General features: G+C 41.3%; 1 protein-coding gene across 1 annotated transcript in view; it reads right to left on the bottom strand.

Moving 5' to 3' along the window:
- Nucleotides 1-5,338, bottom strand: part of LAMB1 (laminin subunit beta 1) — a 45,306-nt gene extending 39,968 nt beyond the window's left edge. Inside the window, exons 1-3 of the mRNA XM_075857258.1 lie at nucleotides 5,304-5,338; nucleotides 5,152-5,225; nucleotides 998-1,173 (exon numbers count right to left, since the gene is read on the bottom strand). Of these exons, the coding sequence (XP_075713373.1) occupies nucleotides 998-1,173; nucleotides 5,152-5,185 (210 nt within the window). The 5' untranslated portion in view covers nucleotides 5,186-5,225; nucleotides 5,304-5,338. The remainder of the gene's footprint in view (nucleotides 1-997; nucleotides 1,174-5,151; nucleotides 5,226-5,303) is intronic.
- Between the last annotated feature and the right edge of the window lie 20,860 nt (nucleotides 5,339-26,198).

The following is a 26,198-nucleotide window of genomic DNA, read 5'->3' as shown; positions in this document are numbered from 1 at the left end:
CCCTCTTGTCATGTATACCCTTTCACCATTGAAGACATTTGCTGTAGTTCAGTAAAAAAAAAGGAAGTTCCAGTCATTAGGAAATGGTCTAGACATTCCTTTCTTGTGGACTTAAAAACTCAAACTAAGTATTCTAGAATGTGCTTCAAAATAAAGAGGGAATATCAAGCCGCAAATCATACTCCAAAAATCTGTTTTGGTTGACCCATGGTCAGTTGCTAATATTTAGCATTTGAAGCAACAAAAGTAAAATTGCTACATGAGAGGACTCCTACAGTGATAAAACCCAAATGTTTCACAACTGTTGTGTCTTGGGTAACCTGAATTTTCATATGTAGCAACAAAATAGATGAAGTTGAGAATAATTTCTGCATCCACCAAAAAACCATGAAAAAAACAACAAAAAAATACTGAAGTTTAATAAAATAACAAAGCAACCCGATTAAAAACCGGAATCGCATAAAAAGTGTACTCTCCAAGTTTCATACATGTGATTAATGTACAATGACAAACAACCGTGTTAAAATTAGGAAAGGTATTCAATATGCTTAGTGGTCATGTCTACAATGAAAATGATAACCAAGGGAATAATGTTGATAATTTGCTTAATTCTGCAACATTTCTAAGTATAGCCAGACAATGTAAACTATATTGTGGTGATACAGAGTATACTAAGGGTTAATGCGGGAAAGAAAAAAGTCTTCTAGTCAGAAAGCAGAGTAAACAAGGACAGGAAACACTATACAGATGCAACTGTTCAAACAATGTGTATGTGTGTGAATGTTGGTAATGCACTGTCTGCTGCCAGATGTTTTCTGTTTAGTGGGGAATGTTGAGGGGGAGAGCTGCATCCGTGCCTGGGAAGATTTACATATCCCCCATAGGACTCATTGCATCCATTCTTTACTGCTCAGATTTCATGGGAAAGGATTTCTACTAAGAAGCGTGTGAACAGTGACAGGAGTAAAATTTAGGAGGATCTGGAAACAGAGGTTACCTGGAGATGGCTGACAATACAAAAGGATTCAGGTTTCCGGATCCCGCATGTGGAAGATGCAAAAAGTTGATCTGAACGCCCTATTAACAAGTCACCGGTGGCTGGATAGCAGCTGCCTTCTGCACAACCATGGCTGAAGTCTGGCTCTTGAGAATGGACTACTCCCAAAATGACAACTGAAAAAAAAATGAAGTAAAAACAATCATTTAATGAATAAATGTATAAAGCCGCAAGAGTTTATAAAAGAGTGGAACTTTTTAGGCTGGGCTTTAATGTGAAGTTTAGTTTTGTATGCTGATACATTAAAAATGTGTAGAATACTATAAGCCGTCTTTATAGTCACTTAAATGCATTTTATAGCTAACAAATAGTCTGAGTGGTTTCTCTATTCACACCTTTAATTGCCTGAAGCCGCCCAGGCACATAAAGAACAAACTATATTAATGCCTTCAAGGCAAGAAAACCACAATGTTATGTGCACAGAGGAAACAGTAAACCCCAGTACTAACGTTTATGATTGTCTATGTCATAACTGTTCTGTATAAGAGGAAGTGACATCATGACATTAAGCACAAACAGGAACCCCTTATAGCAGTTGGCGATTCATTTGACCAGCGGTGTACAGCAGATGTAAGATACCAATAACTCGAGCAATTAATGAGGACATTGCTTTATGTTCCTTTTATGTACGCATAGGGTTTCCGATAGAATAGAATTAGTTTTTAATAATTTAGACATACTGTATAATTATGAATATTTTTGCTAGAATGGGTTTGGGCTCCCTATAACAACTGCTTTGGCCATACCCTTTTCATATGTCCTGATAGGTCCTGATAGAGGAGTGTCCCCCTACTAGGACCCCCTCTACTAGGTAGAGTGAGCTGATACCGGCAAAGACCACAGATACTTTGATGTTCTCCCACACTCCAAAGACATACTGATAGGATAAATGGCTTCCTATGAAATTCACCATAGTGGGTGTTTGAGATGGGCAATCTAGATCAGATCTGGCACAGTGCTTGTCTGTCCATGTTTCATCTGAATATTTCATCCAAAAATGGAAAGGATACCATTAGAGAAAAGTCATTTTCTTATTTTGCTCTAATGGGATTCCTTCCAGTTTTTGGCAAAAAGATAAGCAGATGAAACATTGAAAATAGTTATGTGAACAGTTTGTCACATCCAATGACAGTACTTAATATATGATGTTACACCTTCTTATACCAACACATGGATGAAGAGATGAATCACAATTCTATTTTACAAGGCTGTGAAAATCCTGGTTACGTCAGCAGCAATGAAAAGCCCCAACCGTCTCCATACATAAAACACTCCACACTGATCAGTTAACCACACAAAATTCCACAACCTAGGTCAACTTCAAAGGCTAAACAAACATGGGGATTCAATAGTCTTCCTCTTGTCAGATAGACGTTAGGATTCCTGAATTAGTGGTCCTTCCCAGGGAACTCTGAGAACAGCATTTACTTTTTACTTTACTTTTCCAGTTACTTTGAGTATTTTTATGTTATAGAAGTAGAATCTAATGTTTTTCTATACATGTCCAAAGTGAAAAATAAAAACCCAGGTCCACCATCAAGAAATCAGGTTACAAATTGTGATTTATGAATGAAAATAATAGGTTTCTTCAGTGTCTATAGCTTCTTTAACCAATGAGTAAAATGCATGCACACGAGAAGCATGTAGTTGAACTCAACTAGAACACGAGAAAGCCAAAGAAACAAGAATACACACACACCAGTAAAAATAATCCCTTGAATTATCTTCTTATGTCAAGTGAGTTCCATTTTTTTTTTTGAGATACAGGTGAGTGAGCTGCAATACCAGACAAAACCATAGACTTGAATGGCACTGTTTCTGGTTGACAGAACACATTTTTGAGGTTCAAGAGATAGACCAAAATGTAGCGCTGCTGACATCGAACAGAATCCAGACAGTAATAATATAAAAGACAATTTATCGTGGCAAAAAATTCTGGATGAAAGAAACAGACCCTTTTTTTTCTAATCTCATACAACCCTGTATTTTATTCAGCCATTTCTTAGTTCTATCGGTTTCTGGAAAAGTTAGATGATAACCTGAATGGCCATAATAACATCCAGCTTTCCTAGAGTCCAAAATGACAAATCTGGCTATTTATGTAGTGACCCATCTCGCACTTTAGTATCACTCAATACGTGGCAATCACTGTGGGAGCTGTAATGTCAGTCATATTGGTTGTCACACAGATTTCCCGCAATAGATATAACTAAGAAACTACCTAAAAGACGAAAAGATGATTGAAAATGCTTGTTAAAGGTTTTCCTTTACCATAACACTAGTACTTTCTGAAGTGTCTCCTTCATACGTCCATATATTTGCCTATACGGTGGGTGGTGTGCAGCGTCTAGTTGTAGTGTTATGTTATTGGGTGGGAGGCTACAGAAAAGGGCAACATTCAATACAAAAGAGTCCTCAGAACCTTTATCTACATACTGTAGGCAACCTACAGAGCACTCCCTGCTTCTCATGTCTATTCCCTCTGTTGGGGGTAATTAACCATGTTTATGCTGCAGGATCTGAAGCCCTTTTGTGGAACTTGGATTTTAAATCTGTTCAGTGTAATACTTAGGCCTGGAATATAATGATAGATTTTCTACCCATCCAAATGAAAAGGAAAAAAAAAAGGAACATAGAACATGACATCCAAGTAGTTAGATGTTGGAAAGTTTTCACAAAAAGATGCATCGTAAACTGGATCCAAACAGCATGTGTATTGAGCCTTATGCAGTCTTCAAAGCATCCTAATAAAAAACATATGTCCCACCGAAGGAAGGAAAGATAATGCTGTGGATTGACTTGGACTGAATCTGAATGGGTTCCATCTGTAGTTTTAACTCAGTAGTTTACTACAAAAGTTATAGAAATCTCAATGAATGTTTGACTATTCACCATTCTTTAGTCGGAGTGTACAGACGCAACTCTTTCTGAAAGACAGAATATTAACTTTTACCCCTTTGTTAAATAAAGTAAAATGTCAGCAAATTCCATGGGAGTCTCCTTGATAAAGTGGAAGAGTTCACTAAAAGGTCTTCACTATCATGGAGATAAGTGGCATGATGTAGACTTCACAGGAATCCAGGAGCCCTATTTGCTGAAAACGGGAATGACCCTAGTATAGGGTTAGGTAGAGAATTCTGCTCGCTGTAGAACTACATGACCCAGGAGGGTTGGATCTTGTGTCCCATCACTGGCTGGTAAACTATGCTTAGGTCTATGCAAGTTATTTAATGTAGAAAGAAGCTGTCGTTTCTTATGGTAACCATTAACTGCTCTCCCTCAGCTTATGAATGGCAGTCACATAAGGATTTTATTAGATATTAACTTGAGGAACTTGGGTTGTACAACTTGCTTGTTAGCAGACACACCCAGCGTAATGTTACTGTAAAACATCATACACTATGAAGGGGTTCATGGAGCTTCCAGCAAGATTCATCCTTTTAACAATCAAACCTATCCTAAGGGCAGTTCTGCTCCAACAGTTATGTGATGTGTACTGGCGCAGGAAGACGAAATGTAACAATAATCGCTTTGTGTAAATTGTGTGAGTGACTATAGATCAATGACGGAATGATCATTTATTTGTGAAATCAATTGTATTGGTTTGTGTGATATCATTTTAGTATTGTTACATGTAAATTGGCTAATAATCATATTCAGATTTTTCTTCAATGTCCACTGTCAGTGATGGAAAAAGATTACACATACTGTATGTCCTAACTGACTAACCATTGAAATTATATTACATGTTCCAAAATTGTTTATTCATTTATAGATCTATTTAAAAAACATTATTTCCCAATACGACCTATTCTGCAAAATTGCAACATGTATGATCAGATTCGAACAGATCCCCCGAAATGCCTACAAAACTAAATAAGTTTTTTTTTCAGTTGCAGCATCATCCTTCAACAAAGTAATAGGGTGAATATAAAAGTGTCACAGTCTAAGTTCTGATTTGCCTTCATACAATACAGGAAAGAGTTAAATACTATGCTGAAGGTCACACTGCAATGAACTCTCAGCTATGAAGCTTTACTCTAGCATCTACATCTCTATACATAAAGAGCTAAATGACATAACACAGACATTACCTAGAATAAGTGCTGGCACCTGAAGCTGCCCCATTGTCCTTCTGGTTGGGGGCTCACTCTGGATCAGTTCCCTCCTGTAAAGGAAAAAGACAATGAAGAGACGAGCTGTACACTGGGTAGGGCAGAGATGGGGAGGAGATCATCTGTCTTACAGGCTGCGCTTCCTCTCCTGCCCCCTGGATGACTGAGGAATTTTTTCTTTTCAGACCCAAAAAAGTTGAGACTTTAACTTTCCTGAGCATGCCCAGTGCAGAGTACGTGGCCCCCGCCTTTTGTGCTGCACTGAAGTCACACCCCTCTCTATCCTGGGCACTGCTGTGTCCTGTAGAGGTGACTTGCACAGAGGTGTGGGTGAATGAGACTTGCAAGGATGCAATACACCAATACAGCAAGGTCACTATGGATAAGAGTCCTTCCGATTCTGTACATGATGGTAATATCCGCCTGTTCCTGTACAAGATCTAATGCTATAAAGTAGGGGAAGAAGAAAAACTGTTTTGTAGGTAGTTACAGGCAAACCAAAAGTGTCAAAGGTCACATGACTGGATCCCAACAAAAAAGCTTCCTCAACATTCTTCTGTTGCTGGCAAACAATATACAGTACATTGGGAACACAGAGCACAAGTAGACAAGCACAAATTCTGGGTTCACCCTGGGCAATAATGTGGAAAGAATCCGCACCACCTATCATACAAAACAAACGCTGCAAACACAAATTATTTCTAGAACTTAACTGTTTTTGTGTATTTTTATTTGAAGCGTTTTTCAGAACGATCCTTCAAGGTTTGATTTCTTTGTTACAGAGCTGCAATTCTCCGTTCCACCGCACTGTTTGGCCCCATGCACACGAACGTAAAAACGCCCGTAATTACGGGCCCATAGACTTCTATTGGCCACGGGTACCTTCCCGTTTGCTTATGGGAAGGTGCCCAGGCCGTTGAAAAATATGGAACACGTCCTATTTTAGGCCGTAATTACGGCACGGGCAGGCCCATAGAAGTCTATGCGGCTCCCGTAAATACGGGTGGAATACTGGTGACAACGGACCCGTATTTACGGGCACGGGTCCGTAAATACTGGTGGAACACGGGTCGAATACGTGTGACAAAGGACCCGTATTTACACCAGTATTTACGGGAGGAAAAAAAATACGTTAGTGTGCATTGAGCCTTTGTCGATCAAAATTCCTGTGCCTGTTTCCATCAGTATGGGATCCAATGCCTATACGCTTATATAGGGCTGCTATTCAAACAATAAAAACATATACAAGTACTATACAATCAGACCTGACCACCTTAGTGGTAGAAAGGACTACAGAGGTTTTGAAAGGTCTAATTCAAATGGCCGTATTTACTTTGTTTTGTAGTCTTGCCGCTTGAATCCCAACATAGGAAAGAAGCAAAAACAATCCTTTACTTCATATATTTCCTTAGGAGCATTAAGGAGCTGTCAGTTTTTTTTTTGAGCCTTTACATCCTTGGTAGCCAGGAAAATTTTTACACTTTTGAGATGTACAAATAAAATCTAAATAATAAAAAAAAAACATACTAAACACCCAACCCTATATTTTTTTGTTAGTAGACACCTGGCACAGTGCCATAATGCCACTCAGCAATTTATACACACATGGCACTGTCATGGCATTTTGTATCAAAATGTAATTTTTCATAAAAAATGCATAAACATTTATATTTGGGGCTAAAAGTGTGACCCAAGCAGAAAATTGATGCACCACACATCCTAAAAATAAACGTTTCATGTGTGCAGAATTCATACATCACCAGAATTGAAGAAATCAAAAATCTGGTATTAAGCTGGAAATTAAAAAATACAAAAACTATAAACTAAAGGGGATGACACACCTCAAAAAGTGAGTGCACCACAAACTCTCTATAGTTCCTGAAAGAAGACAACCTGATGATTGTAGTCATCTTGACATGGCTGCCAAAAGCACGTTGGCAGCCATGTCCACCTTCACGCAACATTGTGACAAATTGTGGTTTTTAAAAAAACCAACATAGTGCATTAAAACATACATTTGCGACTAAAGTTCACATACAAGCAGAAGCTTACACACAAAAACCATGTAAAAAATAATAGACCAAGGTGTGAAAAGTTAATCTTTACCACAAACGTCTACATCAACAAGACCTTGTGCTCTCAAAAACACTGAAGCAGAGGCCATGCAATATTTGGCCATCATCCTCAAATGTGTTACATAGTTGCATAGGTTGAAAGAAAACACAGATCCATCAAGTTCATCCTTTATCAATTACACGTCTTTCATTGCTTGAGTAGTTATAACTAGAGATGAGCGAACCGGGACAACCGAACCCGGTTTCGGTCCGAACTTCCGGAAAAGTTCGGTTCGCAGCGAATCCGAACTTCACCGGGTTCGGCCGAACCCGTTTTGACCGAACCCGGTCAAAAACATTATACAAATCGGCAGCCACTTATCTCTATCAATCACTGATAGAGAAAAGAGGCTGCTGATTAAAAATAAAATAAAAAGCATTTCATACGTACCCGGTCGTTGTCTTGGTGACGAGTCCCTCTTCTTCCTCCAGTCCGACCTTTTCTGACGCGGCAGCCTGTGATTGGCTGCAGAGGCCTCTGCAGCCTGTGATTGGCTGCAGAGGCCGCGGCAGCCTGTGATTGGCTGCAGCGCTCACATGGGCTGCATCGTCATCAAGGAATGTCGGGCCGGATGTCGAGAGGGACGCGTCACCAAGGCAACGGCCAGGAGACCGGACTGGAGGAAGCAGGGAGTTCCCGGTAAGTATGAACGTCTTTTTTTTTACAGGTACTGTGATCGGTAGTCACTGTCCAGGGTACTGAAACAGTTACTGCCGATCAGTTAACTCTTTCAGCACCCTGGACAGTGACTATTTAGGGTATGTGCACACACACTAATTACGTCCGTAATTGACGGACGTATTTCGGCCGCAAGTACCGGACCGAACACAGTGCAGGGAGCCGGCTCCTAGCATCATAGTTATGTACGATGCTAGGAGTCCCTGCCTCTCTGCAGGACAACTGTCACGTACTGTAATCATGTTTTCAGTATGGGACAGTAGTTCCACGGAGAGGCAGGGACTCCTAGCATCGTACATAAATATGATGCTAGGAGACCGGCTCCCTGCAGTGTGTTCGGTCCGGTACTTGCGGCCAAAATACGTCCGTCAATTACGGACGTAATTAGTGTGTGTGCACATACCCTTACTGACGTCGCCTAGCAACGCTGCCGTAATGACGGGTGCACACATGTAGCCACCCGTCATTACGGGGCCTCATGCACACGACCATAAAAACACCCGTTATCACGGGTCGTAATTACGACCCGAAATAGCGGGCCCATAGACTTCTGTTAGCCACGGGTACCTTCCCGTTTTCTCACGGAAAGGTGCCCGTGCCGTTAAAAAGATAGAACATGTTCTATTTTTTTATTTTACGGGCCGTGCTCGTAATTACGACTCGTAACTACGAGCACGGCCGGCCACGGGCAGCCGGCCGCTTTTGCGAACCGTGCTGTCATTATAATTATAGCAGCACGGCCCGTAAAATAGAAAAATAGAACATGTTCTATTTTTTTAACGGCACGGGCACCGTCCCGTGAGAAAACGGAAAGGTACCCGTGGGTAACAGAAGTCTATGAGCCCGTTATTGCGTAACGGGTGTTTTTACGGTCGTGTGCATAATGGGAGCACGGCTCGGAAAAACGAACGGCTGCCCGTGCTCATCTCCTGAAATACTCTGTGCTGCCTTCAACTCTGTGGACAGGTCAGGATCCTGTTTCTTTTAAATGCTGCTAGGGAACCCGCTCGATCCACTATATAAGGCTGCGCTACAATGCAGCATTTAAAAGAAACAGGATCCTGACCTGTCCACAGAGTTTAAGGCAGCACAGAGTATTTCAGGAGATGAGCGTGCAGATTCAGTGCTGCTGTGAACTGTGCTCTTACCATTACGTAGCTCTCAGTCTGTTACCTCTCCTCCACTCCTGTCCTCAAGAACACCTTCACATGATTGGCAAGTCACCACGTAATGGTAAGAGCAGAGTTCACAGCAGCACAGAGTATTTCAGGAGATGAGCGTGCGGATCTTGTGCGTGGTGGTGACTTGCCAATCATGTGAACGTGTTATAGAGGACAGGAGTGGAGGAGATGTAACAGACTGAGCTACGTAATGGTAAGAACAGAGTTCACAGCAGCACAGAGTATTTCAGGAGAGGAGCGTGCAGATTCAGTGCTGCTGTGAACTCTGCTCTTACCATTACGTAGCTCAGTCTGTTACCTCTCCTCCACTCCTGTCCTCAATAACACCTTCACATGATTGGCAAGTCACCACCCCGCACAAGATCCGCACGCTCATCTCCTGAAATACTCTGTGCTGCTGTGAACGCTGCTCTTACCATTACGTGGTGACTTGCCAATCATGTGAAGGTGTTCTGGAGGACAGGAGTGGAGGAGAGGTAACAGACTGAGAGCTAAGTAATGGTAAGAGCAGAGTTCACAGCAGCACTGAATCTGCACGCTCATCTCCTGAAATACTCTGTGCTGCCTTAAACTCTATGGACAGGTCAGGATCCTGTTTCTTTTAAATGCTGCACTGTAGCGCAGCCTTATATAGTGGATCGAGCGGGTTCCCCAGCAGCATTTAAAAGAAACCGTGTTTGTGTATGTTTGTGTATATATGTGTGTTTGGGTATGTGACTTTGTCTGTTTTTGTTTTTATATGTGTGTTTGTGTATATGTGTGTGTGTATATATGGGTGTGTTTGTGTATATGTGTTTGTGTATATGTTTGTGTATATATGGGTGTATTTGTGTATATGTTTGTGTGTAGATGTGTGTGTGTTTTTGTATATGTGTGTGTTTGTGTATATGTGTGTATATGGGTGTGTGTTTGTGTGTATATATGGGTGTGTTTGTGTATATGTGTTTGTGTATATGTGTGTTTGGGTATGTGTGTTTTTGTTTGTATATGTGTTTGTGTATATGTGTTCGTGTATGTGTGTGTATAACTGTGTGTGTGTGTGTTTGGATATGTGTGTTTTTGTTTGTATATGTGTGAGTTCGTGTATATGTGTGTGTGTTTGTCTGTTTGTGTGTGTGTGTATATCTTGTTGTGTTTGTGTATATATGTGTGTGTCTGTGTATGGTTGTTTGTTTGTGTGTGCGTGTATATATGTGTGTAGGTGAGTAGAAGTATTGGTATTGTTCAAATTGATAACTGTTTTTTTATGTTGTTGCAGATTTTGATGTACCGATTGGACTACATCTTCGATTCGTTGGACTACTGCGTAGATCTACGTTTTTTCAAATTTTAATAAAACGGTTAACGAGGGTTTTGTTGGGGATTTCTTATTTCAATAAAAAAGAATTGTCTTTGTGTTTTTTTTCAAACTTTATTAGTGCCTAGATAATGGCAGTTGGCTGATTGACAGCATCCATTATTAAGGCGGTACTTAGTGTTAGCCGGTGCAGAGGCTAGCACTAACCACCCATTATTACCCCGGTACCCACCACCACCAGGGGTGCCGGGAAGAGCTTGGTACGATCCAGTACCCGACCATCTGTTGTGATGGTCGGGTACTGGGGCGGCCGTAGGCTGGTATTATGAGGCTGGGAAGGGCCAAAATCAGTGGACCTTCCCACCCTTGTAATGCTAGGCTGCTGCTGCTGTGTTGTATCGGGCTGGTTATAAAAATGGGGGGGACCCCCACGTCGTTTTTTTTTTTGAATTTAACAAATTTAGCAATAGACGGGTCCCCCACATTTTTAATAACCAGCCATATGCAAGGCCGCAGCAGTCTGGCATTACAATTGGTGGGAAGGGCCACTGGTTTTGTCCATTCCCAGGCTAATACCACTGTGTTGTATGTGGCTGGTTATGATAAATTGGGTGGAACCCCATGTCTTTTTAAAAAAATTTTTTAAAATAAATAAATAATAAAAAAAAATGACGTGGGGTCCCCCCCACTTTTATAACCAGGCAGATACAACACAGCAGCAGCAGCCTAGCATTACAAGGGTGGGAAGGTCCACTGTTTTTGGCCCTTCCCAGCCTCATAATGCCAGCCTGCGGCCGCCCCAGAGCCCGACCATCACAACAGATGGTCGGGTACTGGATCGTACCTGGCTCTTCCCGGCACCCCTGGTGGTGGTGGGTACCGGGGTAATAATGGTGGTTAGTGTTAGCCTCTGCACCGGCTAACACTAAGCCTCGCCTTAGTAATGGATGTTGTCACTCAGACAGCGGCCATTACTAAAGTGGTAGTAATAAAATTTGAAAAGAAAAGACATAGATAAAATATTTTATTGAAATAAAGCACCCCCAACACAACCCTCATTAACCATTTTATTGTAGAAAAAAAAATGTCATCTAAGTAGTCCTCGAAACCGACGTAGTCCAAACACCAAACCTGTAAAAAAAATTAAAAAAAATGAAATAAAACATGTCGTAGGCTTAGATTCAGTTTAATGTGTGATACTGACTGTTATACCATGTATAGAAGCCTGCCGTGAAGTTGACTTAGATACAGGGCGCCAGCAGACAGTATCATACATGGCCATACATACATATATACAAACGTACATACAAGCATGCACATATATACATGCAAATATACATACATGCAAACATACACACATATATACATGCAAACTATCATACATACATGCATACACACACACACATGAAAACATACATACAAACAAACATGCAAAGATACATACATACATATATACAAGCATGCACAAATATACATGCAAACATAAATACATGCAAACATAATTACATACATGCACATATATATATAAACATACATGCAAACATACATGCAAAAATAAAAACATGCAAACATACATACATGCACATATATACATACATACATGACAACATACATACAAACATACATGACAACATACATACATGCAAACATACATACATGCAAACATACATACACACATGCAAACATATATACATGCAAATATACATACAAACATGCACATGTATACATACATGCCAACATACATGCAAACATACATGCACATATATACATACATACATACATGACAACATACATACATGCAAATATATACATGCAAATATACATACATACACACATGCACATATATACATACATGCCAACATACATGCACATATATACATACATGACAACATACATACATATATATATATATATACACACATGCAAATATACATACAAACATGCATACATACATACATGCAAACATACATTCATGCAAACACACATACATGCAAACATACATACATACATTCATGCAAACATACATACATACAAATATACATACACACATGCACACATATACATACATACATGACAACATACATACATACATACATACATACATACATACATGACAACATACATGCAAAAATACATACATGCAAACATACACACATGCAAACATACATGCAAATATATACATGCAAATATACATACAAACATGCACATATATACATACATGCCAACATACATGCACAGATATACATACATACATACATGACAACATACATACATGCCAACATACATACATACATACATACATGCCAACATACATACATGCCAACATACATACATGCCAAAAAATAATAATAATACGTTCATACTTACTTTCCTCCTGTCCGGCCTCCAGCGATGACGTTTCATCCATGTCGCCGCTGCAGCCTGTGATTGGCTGCAGAGGCGGTCACGTGGGATGAAGCGTCATCCTGACGTGCGTGACCGCCACTACAGCCTGTGATTGGCTGCAGCGGCGAAAGGGATGAAACGTCATCGCTGGAGGCCGGACAGGAGGAAAGTAAGTACGAACGTATAATTTTTATTTTTTTATTACATTTTGTATTTTCCGCGCGCCGAGCATGTACTGTGAAGGTTGCTGAAAGAGTTAGTGCAGCCCATTAACTCTATCAGCACCCCGGACAGTAGCATTCTCGGCGCAGGGAAGTGACAGGTTCGGTCAGAACTAGTTCGGTCCGAACCGAACTTTTTTGTGAAATTCGGCGAACTAGCCGAACCGAACTTTTGATAAGTTCGCTCATCTCTAATCATGATGACACTCTGGTTTTATGTTTACAAACAGAAAAGCACGTGGTGCTTTTCTGTTTTCAGTCATAGTTTTTACTACTGTAGCGCGCATCACGCGCGGCACCCGGAAGTGCTTCCGTGTGCTGAGCGCGATTTGCACGCACCCATTGACTTCAATGGGTGCGTGCAGTGCGAAACACGGGCAAATATAGGACATGTCACGAGTTTCACGCAGCGGACATACGCTGGCATTCACTGACAGTCTGAACGGCCCCATTCATTAAGGCCTCATGCACACAAACTTATTTTTGTCCTCCTGTAAATCCTGGCGTAAATACGGGTCCTTGGTCACACGTATTCAACCCGTATTGCACCAGTATATACGGATCCGTGCCCTTAAATACGGGTCCGGTGTCACCCGTATTCCACCCGTATTTACAGGCACGTTTTCATTGCAAAATTGCACTGCTCTAATCGGCAGCCCCTTCTCTCTATCAGTGCAGGATAAAGAGAAGGGACAGCCCTTTCCGTAGTAAAAGTAAAAGAAATTCATACTTACCCGGCCGTTGTCTTGGTGACGCGTCCCTCTTACGACATCCAGCCCGACCTCCAAGGATGACGCGGCAGTCCATGTGACCACTGCATCCTGTGATTGGCCTGTGCTTTGCTGCAGCATTCACATGGGCTGAAACGTCATCCCAGGAGGCGGGACTGGAGGAAGAAGCAGGGAGTTCTGGGTAAGTATGAACGTCTTTTTTTTTTACAGGTTGATCTATATTGTGATCGGTAGTTTCTGTCCAGGGTGCTGAAAGAGTTACTGCCGATTGTTTAACTCTTTCAGCACCCTGGACAGTGACTATTCACTGACGTCGCCTAGCAACGCTCCCGTAATTACGGGTGCACACACGTAGTCACCCGTAATTACGAGAGCCCCATAGACTTCTATGGGCCTGCCCGTGCCGTAATTACGGCCTGAAATAGGACATGTTCTATATTTTTCAACGGCACGGGCACCTTTCCGTAAGCATACGGGGAGGTACCCATGGCCAATAGAAGTCCATGGGCCCGTAAAAACGTGTCGTAATTACGGCCAGTAATTACGGGCGTTTTTACGTTCCTGTTCATGGGGCCTAACATAGGTCCGTGCCACGCGTGTGAATAAGGCCTTAAACAAATCTTTACCTGGACGAGAGCATCTCTGTAAATTTTAGAAGATAAACTGACTGCATGACATTGTTTCACCTCAATTCTTTGGTTACCGCTAGATATGGAAGACCTCATACTACAGGCGAAATTCACACGAACGTGTGCGTTTTGCACAAACAAAAAACGCAGCAGTTTTTGCACGTTGCAGTTCCGTGTGTCATAAGTGTTTTGCTGCGTGGCTGCGTGATTTTCGTGCATATGCAATCCTTATGACACGCGGTTTTGAGGTTTAGAAAAAGAAATGAAGGAGATGGTTTTATTTTTCCCTTCATTTCTTGATACACTATTGCGCGAATCACACGCAGCACACAGAAGTGCGTCCGTGTGCTGCACGTGATTTTTACGTACCCATTGACTTTAATGGGTGTGTGATGCGCAAAAAACGCTCAAGTATAGGACATGTCGTGAGTTTCACGCAGCGGACACATGCTGCGTGAAAGACACGGAATGTCTGAATGTCCCCATTGCCTTACATACACTACCGTTCAAAAGTTTGGGGTCACCCAGACAATTTTGTGTTTTCCATGAAAACTCACACTTATATTTATCAAATGAGTTGCAAAATGACTAGAAAATATAGTCAAGACATTGACAAGGTTAGAAATAATGATTTTTATTTGAAATAATAATTTTCTCCTTCAAACTTTGCTTTCGTCAAAGAATGCTCCACTTGCAGCAATTACAGCATTGCAGACCTTTGGAATTCTAGCTGTTAATTTGCTGAGGTAATCGGGAGAAATGTCACCCCATGCTTCCAGAAGCCCCTCCCACAAGTTGGATTGGCTTGATGGGCACTTCTTGCGTACCATACGGTCAAGCTGCTCCCACAACAGCTCTATGTGGTTGGGATCTGGTGACTGTGCTGGCCACTCCATAACAGATAGAACACCAGCTGTCTGCTTCTTCCCTAAATAGTTCTTGCATAATTTGGAGGTGTGTTTTGGATCATTGTCCTGTTGTAGGATGAAATTGGCTGTCCACAGGGTATGGCATGGCGTTGCAAAATGGAGTGATAGCCTTTATTATTCAAAATCCCTTTTACCTTGTACAAATCTCCCACTTTACCAGCACCAAAGAAACCCCAGACCATCACATTACCTCCACCATGCTTGACAGATGGCGTCAGGCACTCTTCCAGCATCTTTTCAGTTGTTCTGCGTCTCACAAATGTTCTTCTGTGTGATCCAAACACCTCAAACTTCGATTCGTCTGTCCATAACACTTTTTTCCAATCTTCCACTGTCCAATGTCTGTGTGCTTTTGCCCATATTAATATTTTCCTTTTATTAGCCAGTCTCAGATATGGCTTTTTCTTTGCCACTCTGCCCTGAAGGCCAGCATCCCGGAGTCGCCTCTTCACTGTAGACGTTGACACTGGCGTTTTGCGGGTACTATTTAATGAAGCTGCCAATTGAGGACCTGTGAGGCGTCTATTTCTCAAACTAGAGACTCTAATGTACTTGTCTTGTTGCTCAGTTGTGCAGCGGGGCCTCCCACTTAGTTACATAGTTACATAGTTAGTACGGCTGAAAAAAGACACATGTCCATCAAGTTCAACCAAGGGAAGGGAAAAGGGAAGGAAAAATTTCTACACATAGGAGCTAATATTTTTTTGTTCTAGGAAATTATCTAACCCTTTTTTAAAGCCATCTACTGTCCCTGCTGTGACCAGCTCCTGCGGTAGACTATTCCATAGATTCACAGTTCTCAATGTAAAGAAGCCTTGTCGCCTCTGCAGCTTGAACCTTTTTTTCTCCAGACGGAGGGAGTGCCCCCTTGTTTTTTGAGGGGGTATTACAAGGAACAGGATTTCACCATATTTTTTGTATGCGCCATTAATATATTTATATAAGTTAATCATGTCCCCCCTTAGTCGTCTTTTTTCAAGGCTAAATAGGTTTAATTCTTTCAATCTTTCCTCATAACTTAAATTCTCCATGCCCCTAATTAGCTTCGTTGCTCTTCTTTGTATTTTTTCCAACTCCAGGGCATCCTTTCTATGAACTGGAGCCCAGAACTGGACTGCATATTCTAGATGAGGCCTCACTAATGCTTTGTAAAGTGGTAATATTACATCCCTGTCCCGCGAGTCCATGCCTCTTTTAATACACCACAATATCCTGCTGGCCTTTGAAGCAGCTGATTGACACTGCATGCTGTTATTGAGTTTATGATTTACAAGTACACCCAGATCCTTCTCAACAAGTGAATCCGCCAGTGTAGCTCCCCCTAGGACATATGATGCATGCAGGTTGTTGGTACCCAGATGCATAACTTTATATTTATCTACATTAAACTTCATCTGCCAAGTGGACGCCCAAACACTTAGTTTGTTTAAATCTGCCTGTAATTCATGAACATCTTCCATAGTCTGAACTATATTACATAGCTTGGTGTCATCTGCAAAAATAGAAATAGTGCTATTAATCCCTTCCTCTATATCATTAATAAATAAGTTGAATAATAGTGGTCCCAGCACTGAACCCTGGGGTACACCACTTATTACCGGGGACCATTCAGAGTAGGAATCATTGACCACAACTCTCTGGATACGGTCCTTGAGCCAATTCTCAATCCAATTACAAACTATATTTTCTAAACCTATAGTCCTTAATTTACCCATTAGGCGTCTATGGGGGACAGTGTCAAATGCCTTTGCAAAGTCCAAAAACACTAAATCCACAGCGGCCCCTCTGTCTAGGCTTCTGCTCACCTCTTCATAAAAACAGATTAGGTTAGTTTGACAACTTCTGTCCTTAGTAAAACCGTGCTGGCTGTCACTTATAATGCTATTTATTGTCACATAATCCTGTATATAGTCCCTCAATAGCCCCTCAAACATTTTCCCCACGATGGATGTTAAGCTTACTGGTCTATAATTACCCGGGGAAGACCTAGAGCCCTTTTTGAAAATAGGCACCACATTTGCCCTGCGCCAGTCCCTTGGCACTATACCAGTCACTAGAGATTCTCTGAATATTATGAAAAGGGGGACAGAAATAACTGAACTAAGCTCTTTAAGAATTCTAGGGTGTAACCCATCTGGTCCCGGGGCCTTGTGCACATTTATTTTATTTAATATAGCTTGGACCATCTCTACATTCATCCAATTCAGTATATCAACTGATATATTAACAGCACTGGCACCGGCTACATCAGCTGCTCCTTCTTCAGTTGTATATACAGAGCTAAAGAACCCATTTAGTAACTCTGCCTTCTCTTGATCCCCTGTGATCAACTCCCCATTACCACTATCTAGGGGTCCTACATGTTCAGACCTGGGCTTTTTTGCATTTATATGCTTGAAGAATTTTTTAGGATTTGTTTTACTATCCTTGGCCACCTGCCTTTCATTTTGTATTTTTGCTAATTTTATTACATTTTTACAGATTTTATTAAGCTCTTTATATTTTACAAAGGCTACAGCTGTACCCTCAGATTTGTATTTTTTAAATGCCCTTTTTTTGTCATGTATTGCCCCTTTCACAGAAGGTGTAAGCCATGTGGGGTTTAATTTGAGTCGTTTATACTTGTTACCTATAGGAATACATTTTGCACTATAATAACTCAAAGTAGATTTGAAAATCTCCCATTTATCATTTGTTCCATTATTTGACATTAGTTCTTCCCAGTCTATATCCTGAATTGCAGCCCTCATCCTGGGGAAATTGGCTTTCTTAAAATTAAATGTTTTTGCCCTCCCAGCCTGCGTTTGTTTTTTACAGTATAGGTAAAATGTAACTATATTATGATCACTGTTACCGAGGTTTTCACGAACATTGACATTCCCAACAAGATCTGCATTATTAGAAATGACCAGATCCAACAGAGCTTCACCTCTAGTCGGGTCTTCCACAAACTGGCCCATAAAATTTTCCTGCAACAGGTTGAGGAAATGTCTCCCCTTTGCAGTTGAAGCCGAACCATGACACCAATTAATATCCCGGAAATTAAAATCTCCCATTATCACTACAGTACCCGCCTGTGCAGCCCGCTCCATCTGTTTATATAGCTGAACATCCATCTCCTCAGTTATATTGGGGGGTCTATAGATTACACCAAAAGTAATTTTTTCAGTGTTTACCTCCCTTTCTAGTTCCACCCACAAGGTTTCAACCTCCTCACAGTATTCACCCACTATTGTCTCTTTCACACTCGCCTTCATATCACTTCTCACATACAGACATACACCACCACCTTTCCTATTTGTCCTGTCTTTCCGAAAAAGTGTAAAACCCTGTAGATTTACAGCCCAGTCATGTGAAGAGTCCAGCCATGTTTCAGCAACACCAACTATATCTATATTTTCTTCCAGTATCAAGGCCTCCAGCTCCCCTATTTTGCTTGCTAGACTTCTGGCATTTGTGAACATACACTTTAACTTGCCTGTCAGTTTTTCACTTTTATTATCAGAAATGTGATTTGACATTAATCGGGCCTTTTTATTTACACTGATGTTTTGTAACGAAAGGATCTCCTTATCTTGTTGTCTAGTCCTCTCCCCACATTCTGTTTCTCCCCCCACCAATATAGTCTGACCCCTCTCTAACCTGGCTACCCCTTTTTTTTCTACATTGACCTCCCTCCTCAGCCCTAGTTTAAATACTCCGCCACCCCAGCTAGAATTCTCTCCCCCAGCACAGCGGACCCCCTTCCATTTAGGTGCAAATCATCTGCAGAATACAGTTTGTACCCCAATGAAAAGTCAGCCCAGTGCTCTAGGAACCCAAATCCTTCTCCTCTACACCAAGACTTCAGCCATGCATTTAACTCCCTGAGCTCCCGCTGTCTTTCCTGTGATGCGCATGGCACAGGCAGTATTCCTGAGAATACAACCTTGGAGGTCCTTCCCTTCAGCTTGTAGCCTAGTTCTTTAAAATTATTCTTAAGGCTTAAGACTTATCTTTCTACTCTGGTTAGAGCCTGTTTGTGCTGTCCTCTGAAGGGAGTAGTACACACCGTTGTAGGAAATCTTCAGTTTCTTGGCAATTTCTCGCATGGAATATACTTCATTTCTAAGAACAAGAATAGACTGTCGAGTTTCACATGAAAGCTCTCTTTTTCTAGCCATTTTGAGAGTTTAATCGAACCCACAAATGTAATGCTCCAGATTCTCAACTAGCTCAAAGGAAAGTCAGTTTTATAGCTCCTCTAAACAGCAAAACTGTTTACAGCGGTGCTAACATAATTGCACAAGGGTTTTCAAGTGTTTTCTAATCATCCATTAGCCTTCTAACACAGTTAGCAAACACAATGTACCATTAGAACACTGGAGTGATGGTTGCTGGAAATGGGCCTCTATACACCTATGTAGATATTGCATTAAAAACCAGACGTTTGCAGCTAGAATAGTCATTTAGCACATTAACAATGTATAGAGTGTATTTCTGATTAATTTAATGTTATCTTCATTGAAAAAAACTGTGCTTTTCTTTCAAAAATAAGGACATTTCTAAGTGACCCTAAACTTTTGGACGGTAGTGTAGGTCTGTGCGACGCGCGTGATTTTCACGCACATATCACGGACGTGAAACACGTTCGTGTAAATAAGGCCTTAGCCATAAGAAACGATCACCCAGAATCCACATCAAAGGAGAAACCTGTCTACCTTGAGGAACTTCTAAGTAGTAAATAAATGGCTGACTGCATCTGTCTAAGAATCTTCTCCTCAACCAGCTTCTTGTGACAAGGAATTTTACCTTACTACAGGTAGGACGTTGACCATTGGAGGACAACCACTACATCTAAGAACTGTAAAGTGATGGATGCTTTTATTACCTGCACCACTCTGATCTTCCCTAGACAGAAGAGCAATCATTTTAGACATATTTTGATCCCTAAGCGTCTAGCACTTGTCTGTGCAGGGAATACCCTGAGGTCAAGATTTGTGGTAAGTGCAGGATGTCAGCGAATGTATATAACAGTAAAGCTAGACAATACTAACAAAACAACTTCTGTATAACTATGAATCACAGGACACAGACGTTGTGTAGGAGTAGTGTTCTCTTACTTTTCAGTTACAGCGTTTTACCATTACAGGATATAAACTGAACAAATGCATACAATGCACGACAAACGATACAAATTAATAACAACCTGAAATTCACCTAAAATAACCTGGCATTGGCGTCAATTTGGATATAAAAATATTTACTTAGTGCAAGGTATAGAATAAAACCACATTGTGTGTGCTCACTTTTTCCTCATGTCATAATGTGCGTAATCCATACCACCATACAGTGCCTACGGGATAGTACCATACAAAGAACCCTCAACAGTGCCTAAGTAAAAACTTGAGATTTTGAGTGAAAATATTACTGTGAAAAAACTAGATGAATCCTGTCTTCAATGTGGCTCAAAATGTAATGTTCCTTTATCAGAAGCATACACACTAGGAAGCAAATTGAGCTATCAGTATGTTTTTATAGTGTGCGAGGAGACGGGAAAACATGGGGAGAATATACAAACTCCATGCAGATGTTGCCCTTGGTCAGGTTCGAAACGGGGATCCCAGTACAGCAAGAAAACAACCATACATAAAAATGGAAACATTTCCTATGCATGCTTAGAAGCTTATTGTTCAGTTTGTAGTCTGAATGAATGAATGAATGAAACAATATTATTAAACGGCTATCACTTTGTCTACACGTGACTTAACTGGTTGCCGACACAGGACGAGAATGCTCGTCCTGAGCGGCGGGTACTTTGCACATTAGGGCGAGCATTCTTGTCCTGTGTGACAGCCGTCTCCGCGCGTGATCGGTAGCGGGGCAACGGCTGTAATAAACAGCCACGGCCCCGCTCTAACGGCGGAGAGAAGAGAAACATCTTCTCTCCGCCGGTAACCCCTTGAATGCCGCGATAAAAGCTGATCGCGGCGTTCAAGGAGGGGGGACTGCCCTTTGATCGCGTCACAGAAAATCCCTGTGACGCGATCAAAGCCCATAACTTTTATGGCCAGACAGCCCAGGGTCCATTGAAGGACCCCAGGGCTGTCTGAACATATTTCCTGTTGTTAGGGCATACTGAGGTATGCCCTAACAACTTCCTGTGTACAATCAGTAACAGGCTAATGTACTGGCATATAGATCTATGCCAGTACATTACAGCTAAAAAATCAAAACCAAAATCAAAAATCCCTTTATGGGATTAACAAAAAAAAAGTTAAATTAATGTAAAAAAAATACACAGAAATACACATTTTTTACAATAAATAAATGTTTTAAAATATGAGTTCCAAAACATTAAATAATTTGGACATATTTGGTATCGCCATGACCGTAACAACCTGAACAACAAATGTATAACATTATTTATGGTGATTGGTGTATGGTATAAAAAAATATATATTAAAAACTGCAGCGGAACTGGGTTTTTTTCTGCATTTTCGCCAAAATAAAAATTTATATAAATTAAATGATAATGTATTTGTACCAAAAAATGGTACCTCCAGAAAGTACAACTCGTCCCGCAAAATACAGTTTCATACAACTACGTCGTACAAAAAATATAAAAGTTATGAGCGCTGGGATGCAAAGAGGGAAATATAAAAAAAATTGTTCTGTCCTCCAGGCCAAAATTGACCTTTCACCTGCCCATACATGTGCAGCTGAGTGCAGCATGTTATAGGAAAGGCTTCACAAACCCTGTCTCACTTAAAATAATTTTTCTAACTTCCTTCGTTATCTACATATCGGTGCCGTTATATTTGGCGCCCAATATGTAAATAAGCCGCTGAACTGTCACTGGGGCGTTTCTATCTAACTAAATGACAAGGGGGTGTGATGTTTTCGCTCTGACACTGTCCAATCAGCTACGGACAGTGTCAGGATGGCTTGCGCTGTGTTCCCTCCCGTGAGAACACACACAGACTGGTGGTTCTGCAGAGAGCGCTTTCTCAGTCTGTGTGTGTTTTCGCGGGAGGGAAGACAGCGCAAGCCACCCTGATACTGTCCGTAGCTGATTGGACACTGTCAGAGCGAAGACATCATGCCCAATTGCCATTTAGTTAGATAGAAATGCCCCATTGACAGTTCAGGGGCTTATTTACATATCGGGCGCCAAACATGACGGCACCGATATGTAAATAACGGAGGAAGGATAGGAAAAAAATGTGCCCCAGGGTTTGTGAAGCAGGTGGAAGGTTCTCTTTAGGACTGTTTTCCACAAGGGCAGAAAGGACTACTGGCCGCAGTTCATACTTTAGAAAAGAAAGTGTATGTTTACCTTTAGGTGCTTTTATCTGCTTTATCCATAGTTAATAACTGGGCAAGCTATATCATTGTGTAAATGATTAGAGCTGAAGCACTCTTACGCTGATAGGAAATTTGCAAAATGCCCATCTCCAGTGATTATTATTATTTTATTTTATTTTTTTGTCTAATATTACATGCATGCCACTCTTCTACCCTGAAAATAGACCCTTTTGAAAAGATTTAGTCAAGTTGGCTGTTTTCAAGAATCTGACCTGGATGCATTTTCTATTAAAAGCTCATACCAAGTGTAAAAACTTCTACAATTCAGAAAAAGCGCATTCGCCGAAACACTCAGCATGTAGATTTTAGGTAATTTAGGGCATATTTCACTTCTGAAATCTACTTTTGTTGACTAGCACTGTGGTCTCTGTCAAAGAAACTGTATAATGTGATTATGTATTGTATGTGGTTTATATGAAATATTATTAATAGATATGTATATGATACAATGGATTCAATTCTCTCTTGCAATTGGAGTCATAGGGGATGTACGACATGCATCACATTCCTAGAGATCAGAGGTCATGAGAGCTGTAGTCCAGCACTTAATCACATAAGAGCTTGGAATACATGCCAGGGTTTAGGAAAGGTTGCCTATTAGTTAATAAAAAGTTAGAAATCATTTACTTAAACAGTAAAGACTTACAGCCCACAATACATTTTAAAGGTACTTTCGCCTTAAAAAAAATTCTTCAATTGTGTAAAGCAAATACTTTCCGGTTAGCAAAGCTGTTGTGTTGTTCATCTTACAGTTATTGACCCCAATTTTCCCGTTGACATGCATGTTAGGCTCTGCCTAACATTAATGTTTTACAATAGAGCCGGAGATGCACAGCTGCCATACACCCCTGATATTGCAGGGACAAACTTTTCTGTTAGTTAATCTGTTTTATTTGGACTACGCGTTTCAGGACTCAACTGGTCCTTTGATCAGGTCAATCATATTGACCTGATGAAGGGACCAGTTCGGTCTTGAAACTCGTAGTCCGAATAAAACAAGTAAACGAACGGAAAAGTTTGTCTAGGCAATACTTACAAGCCAGGCACTGTGACCAGATCGCTGCATGCAATTTTTCTCCCATCTCCTGAATCTTATCCTCCTCAATGGAATATCCTCCAATGGACAGCAGTGGGTGGCAGCCGGCTATGAAAACCTATGGACTCACAGACATAGTGTTGTACCTACTACAGCACAACTGCACTACGTGAGTCCAACACAACAAAATTTTTTACTGATATATGTTCTCACAAACACAATATCACATTAAAGGTGCGCCACTTCCTCTTTCCTTTTTTTCCCTTTCTAATTATACACCCCTGGTGCCACTTCCTGGGGGGAACAAAAGGATTACAAGAGAAATCCATTATGACAGATCTATATTTCCCCTGAATCAGACGTGGAACAATCTGGCTGTTAGGGGTCCCTTAAATATTAGAGACTGTCGTGGGGCCAACAGGGGATGATGTGGACCCACTGTGTTGCCAACGGATTTGGTGTAAGGCTAAACTGGGGAGTGGAGTGTAAGGGATAACTAGGTCTTCACCCTTTAACCTCTGTCTTGGGATATGGACTTGGCCGCTAGTATTCCCAGATCGCAACCCCCCCCCCAGAGTAGTCTCTGTTGGCAACTGCCTACGTGGACAGATGAGGTACAATGACAGCAGACACATGCAAGGACCGAACTAAGGCATAGGTCAGGGCAGGTGGCAGACATTCACTCACGGTAAACCGGGTCAGAGGTCAGGGCAGGTAGCAGGTGGTCGTCACGGTGAACAGGCATAAGGTCATGACCAGCGGCAGACATGGATGGTCAAATTCAAGCAGGGTCAGTAGCAGTAAACCCAATAGTACACACAGAAGAGCAGTACTAAAGAACCTAATTGCACAGGCAACGAGCAATGGGGGAGGGTACCTGGGAATACGTAGTTAATTTGGCTCGGGAACGGAGGAGAGATCCGGAGCCGACCAAGAGTCAGAACATGCCTCGGACTGGTGGGTACATAGTGGCGGGAGGTAGCAGTTATTATACCTGCAGCCCCCAAATCTGATAGTCGATGCTTTTGTGTGGCGTTGGTCTGCTTAGATGATGCAAGGAAATATTTGTCCATACACAAACTGGGGAATTCTAATGCATCCTTTCCTCCATTCTTTCTGAAATTCATGCACTGGCCTGCACTTTGTAATATGTCTGTTTCTGACAGTGTTCCTAAATGAATGTACTTATCGTAGGTGATGGAGATATTATTATGGGAACTGAATCTTCACTAATCCCTTACTTTGGCTTGTCATTTTTATATCCATTTCAGGATTCCTACAGCATTGTTTTTTCCTTATGTAACACTATTTACATCTGCCAGACATGAAAATAAAGTCACTATGATTTAGACTTAAACTTGAATTATAGGCAAAATGAAACTATTAAAATCGATAAATAACAGATATTGAGGAAAAAGATGTCCAACGTAAGGCTGGGTTCACACGACCTATTTTCAGACGTAAACGAGGCGTATTATGCCTTGTTTTACGTCTGAAAATACGGCTCCAATACGTCGGCAAACATCTGCCCATTCATTTGAATGGGTTTGCCGACGTACTGTGCAGACAACCTGTAATTTACGCGTCGTGGTTTGACAGCTGTCAAAAAATGACGCGTAAAATTACAGCCTCGTCAAAAGAAGTGCAGGACACTTCTTGGGACGTTTTTGGAGCCGTTTTCTCATAGACTCTATTGAAAACAGCTCCAAAAACGGCCGAAAAAACGGCACGAAAACGCCGCGGAAAACGCAGCGGAAAACGTGAGTTGCTCAAAAAACGTCTGAAAATCAGGTGCTGTTTTCCCTTGAAAACAGCTCCGTATTTTCAGACATTTTTGGCTCAGCGTGTGAACATACCCTTAGGGTATGTGCACACGTAGTGACCAAAAACGTCTGAAAATACAGAGCTGTTTTCAAGGGAAAACAGCCCCTGCTTTTCAGACGTTTTTTGAGCAACTCGCATTTTTCGCTGCGTTTTTCGCGCCGTTTTCGCTGCGTTTTTTACGTCCGTTTTTGGAGCTGTTTTCATTGGAGTCTATGAGAAAACAGCTCCAAAAACGTCCAAAGAAGTGTCCTGCACTTCTTTTGACGAGGCTGTATTTTTACGTGTCGTCGTTTGACAGCTGTCAAACGACGACGCGTAAATGACAGGTCGTCTGCACAGTATGTCGGCAAACCCATTCAAATGAATGGGCAGATGTTTGCCGACGTATTGTAGTCCTATTTTCAGACGTAAAACGAGGCATAATACGCCTCGTTTACGTCTGAAAATAGGTTGTGTGAACCCAGCCTAAGGGTATGTTCACACGATGAGAGGCATTTACGTGTGAAAAGACAGACTGTTCACAGCTGCCTCGTTTCACACGTAAATGCTCCTCCTCGCATTTTGCGAGCCGTCTGAGACGCTCGTAAATCTTGAGCTGTGCTTCATTGAGTTCAATGAAGAGCAGCTCAAATTACGTGGCAAAGAAGTGCCCT

This window comes from Rhinoderma darwinii, chromosome 3 (genome assembly GCF_050947455.1).
Source record: "Rhinoderma darwinii isolate aRhiDar2 chromosome 3, aRhiDar2.hap1, whole genome shotgun sequence".
Lineage (NCBI taxonomy): Eukaryota > Metazoa > Chordata > Amphibia > Anura > Rhinodermatidae > Rhinoderma > Rhinoderma darwinii.
Note: the sequence above shows the minus strand (reverse complement) of the source record. Positions and strands in the feature narration are given on the sequence as shown.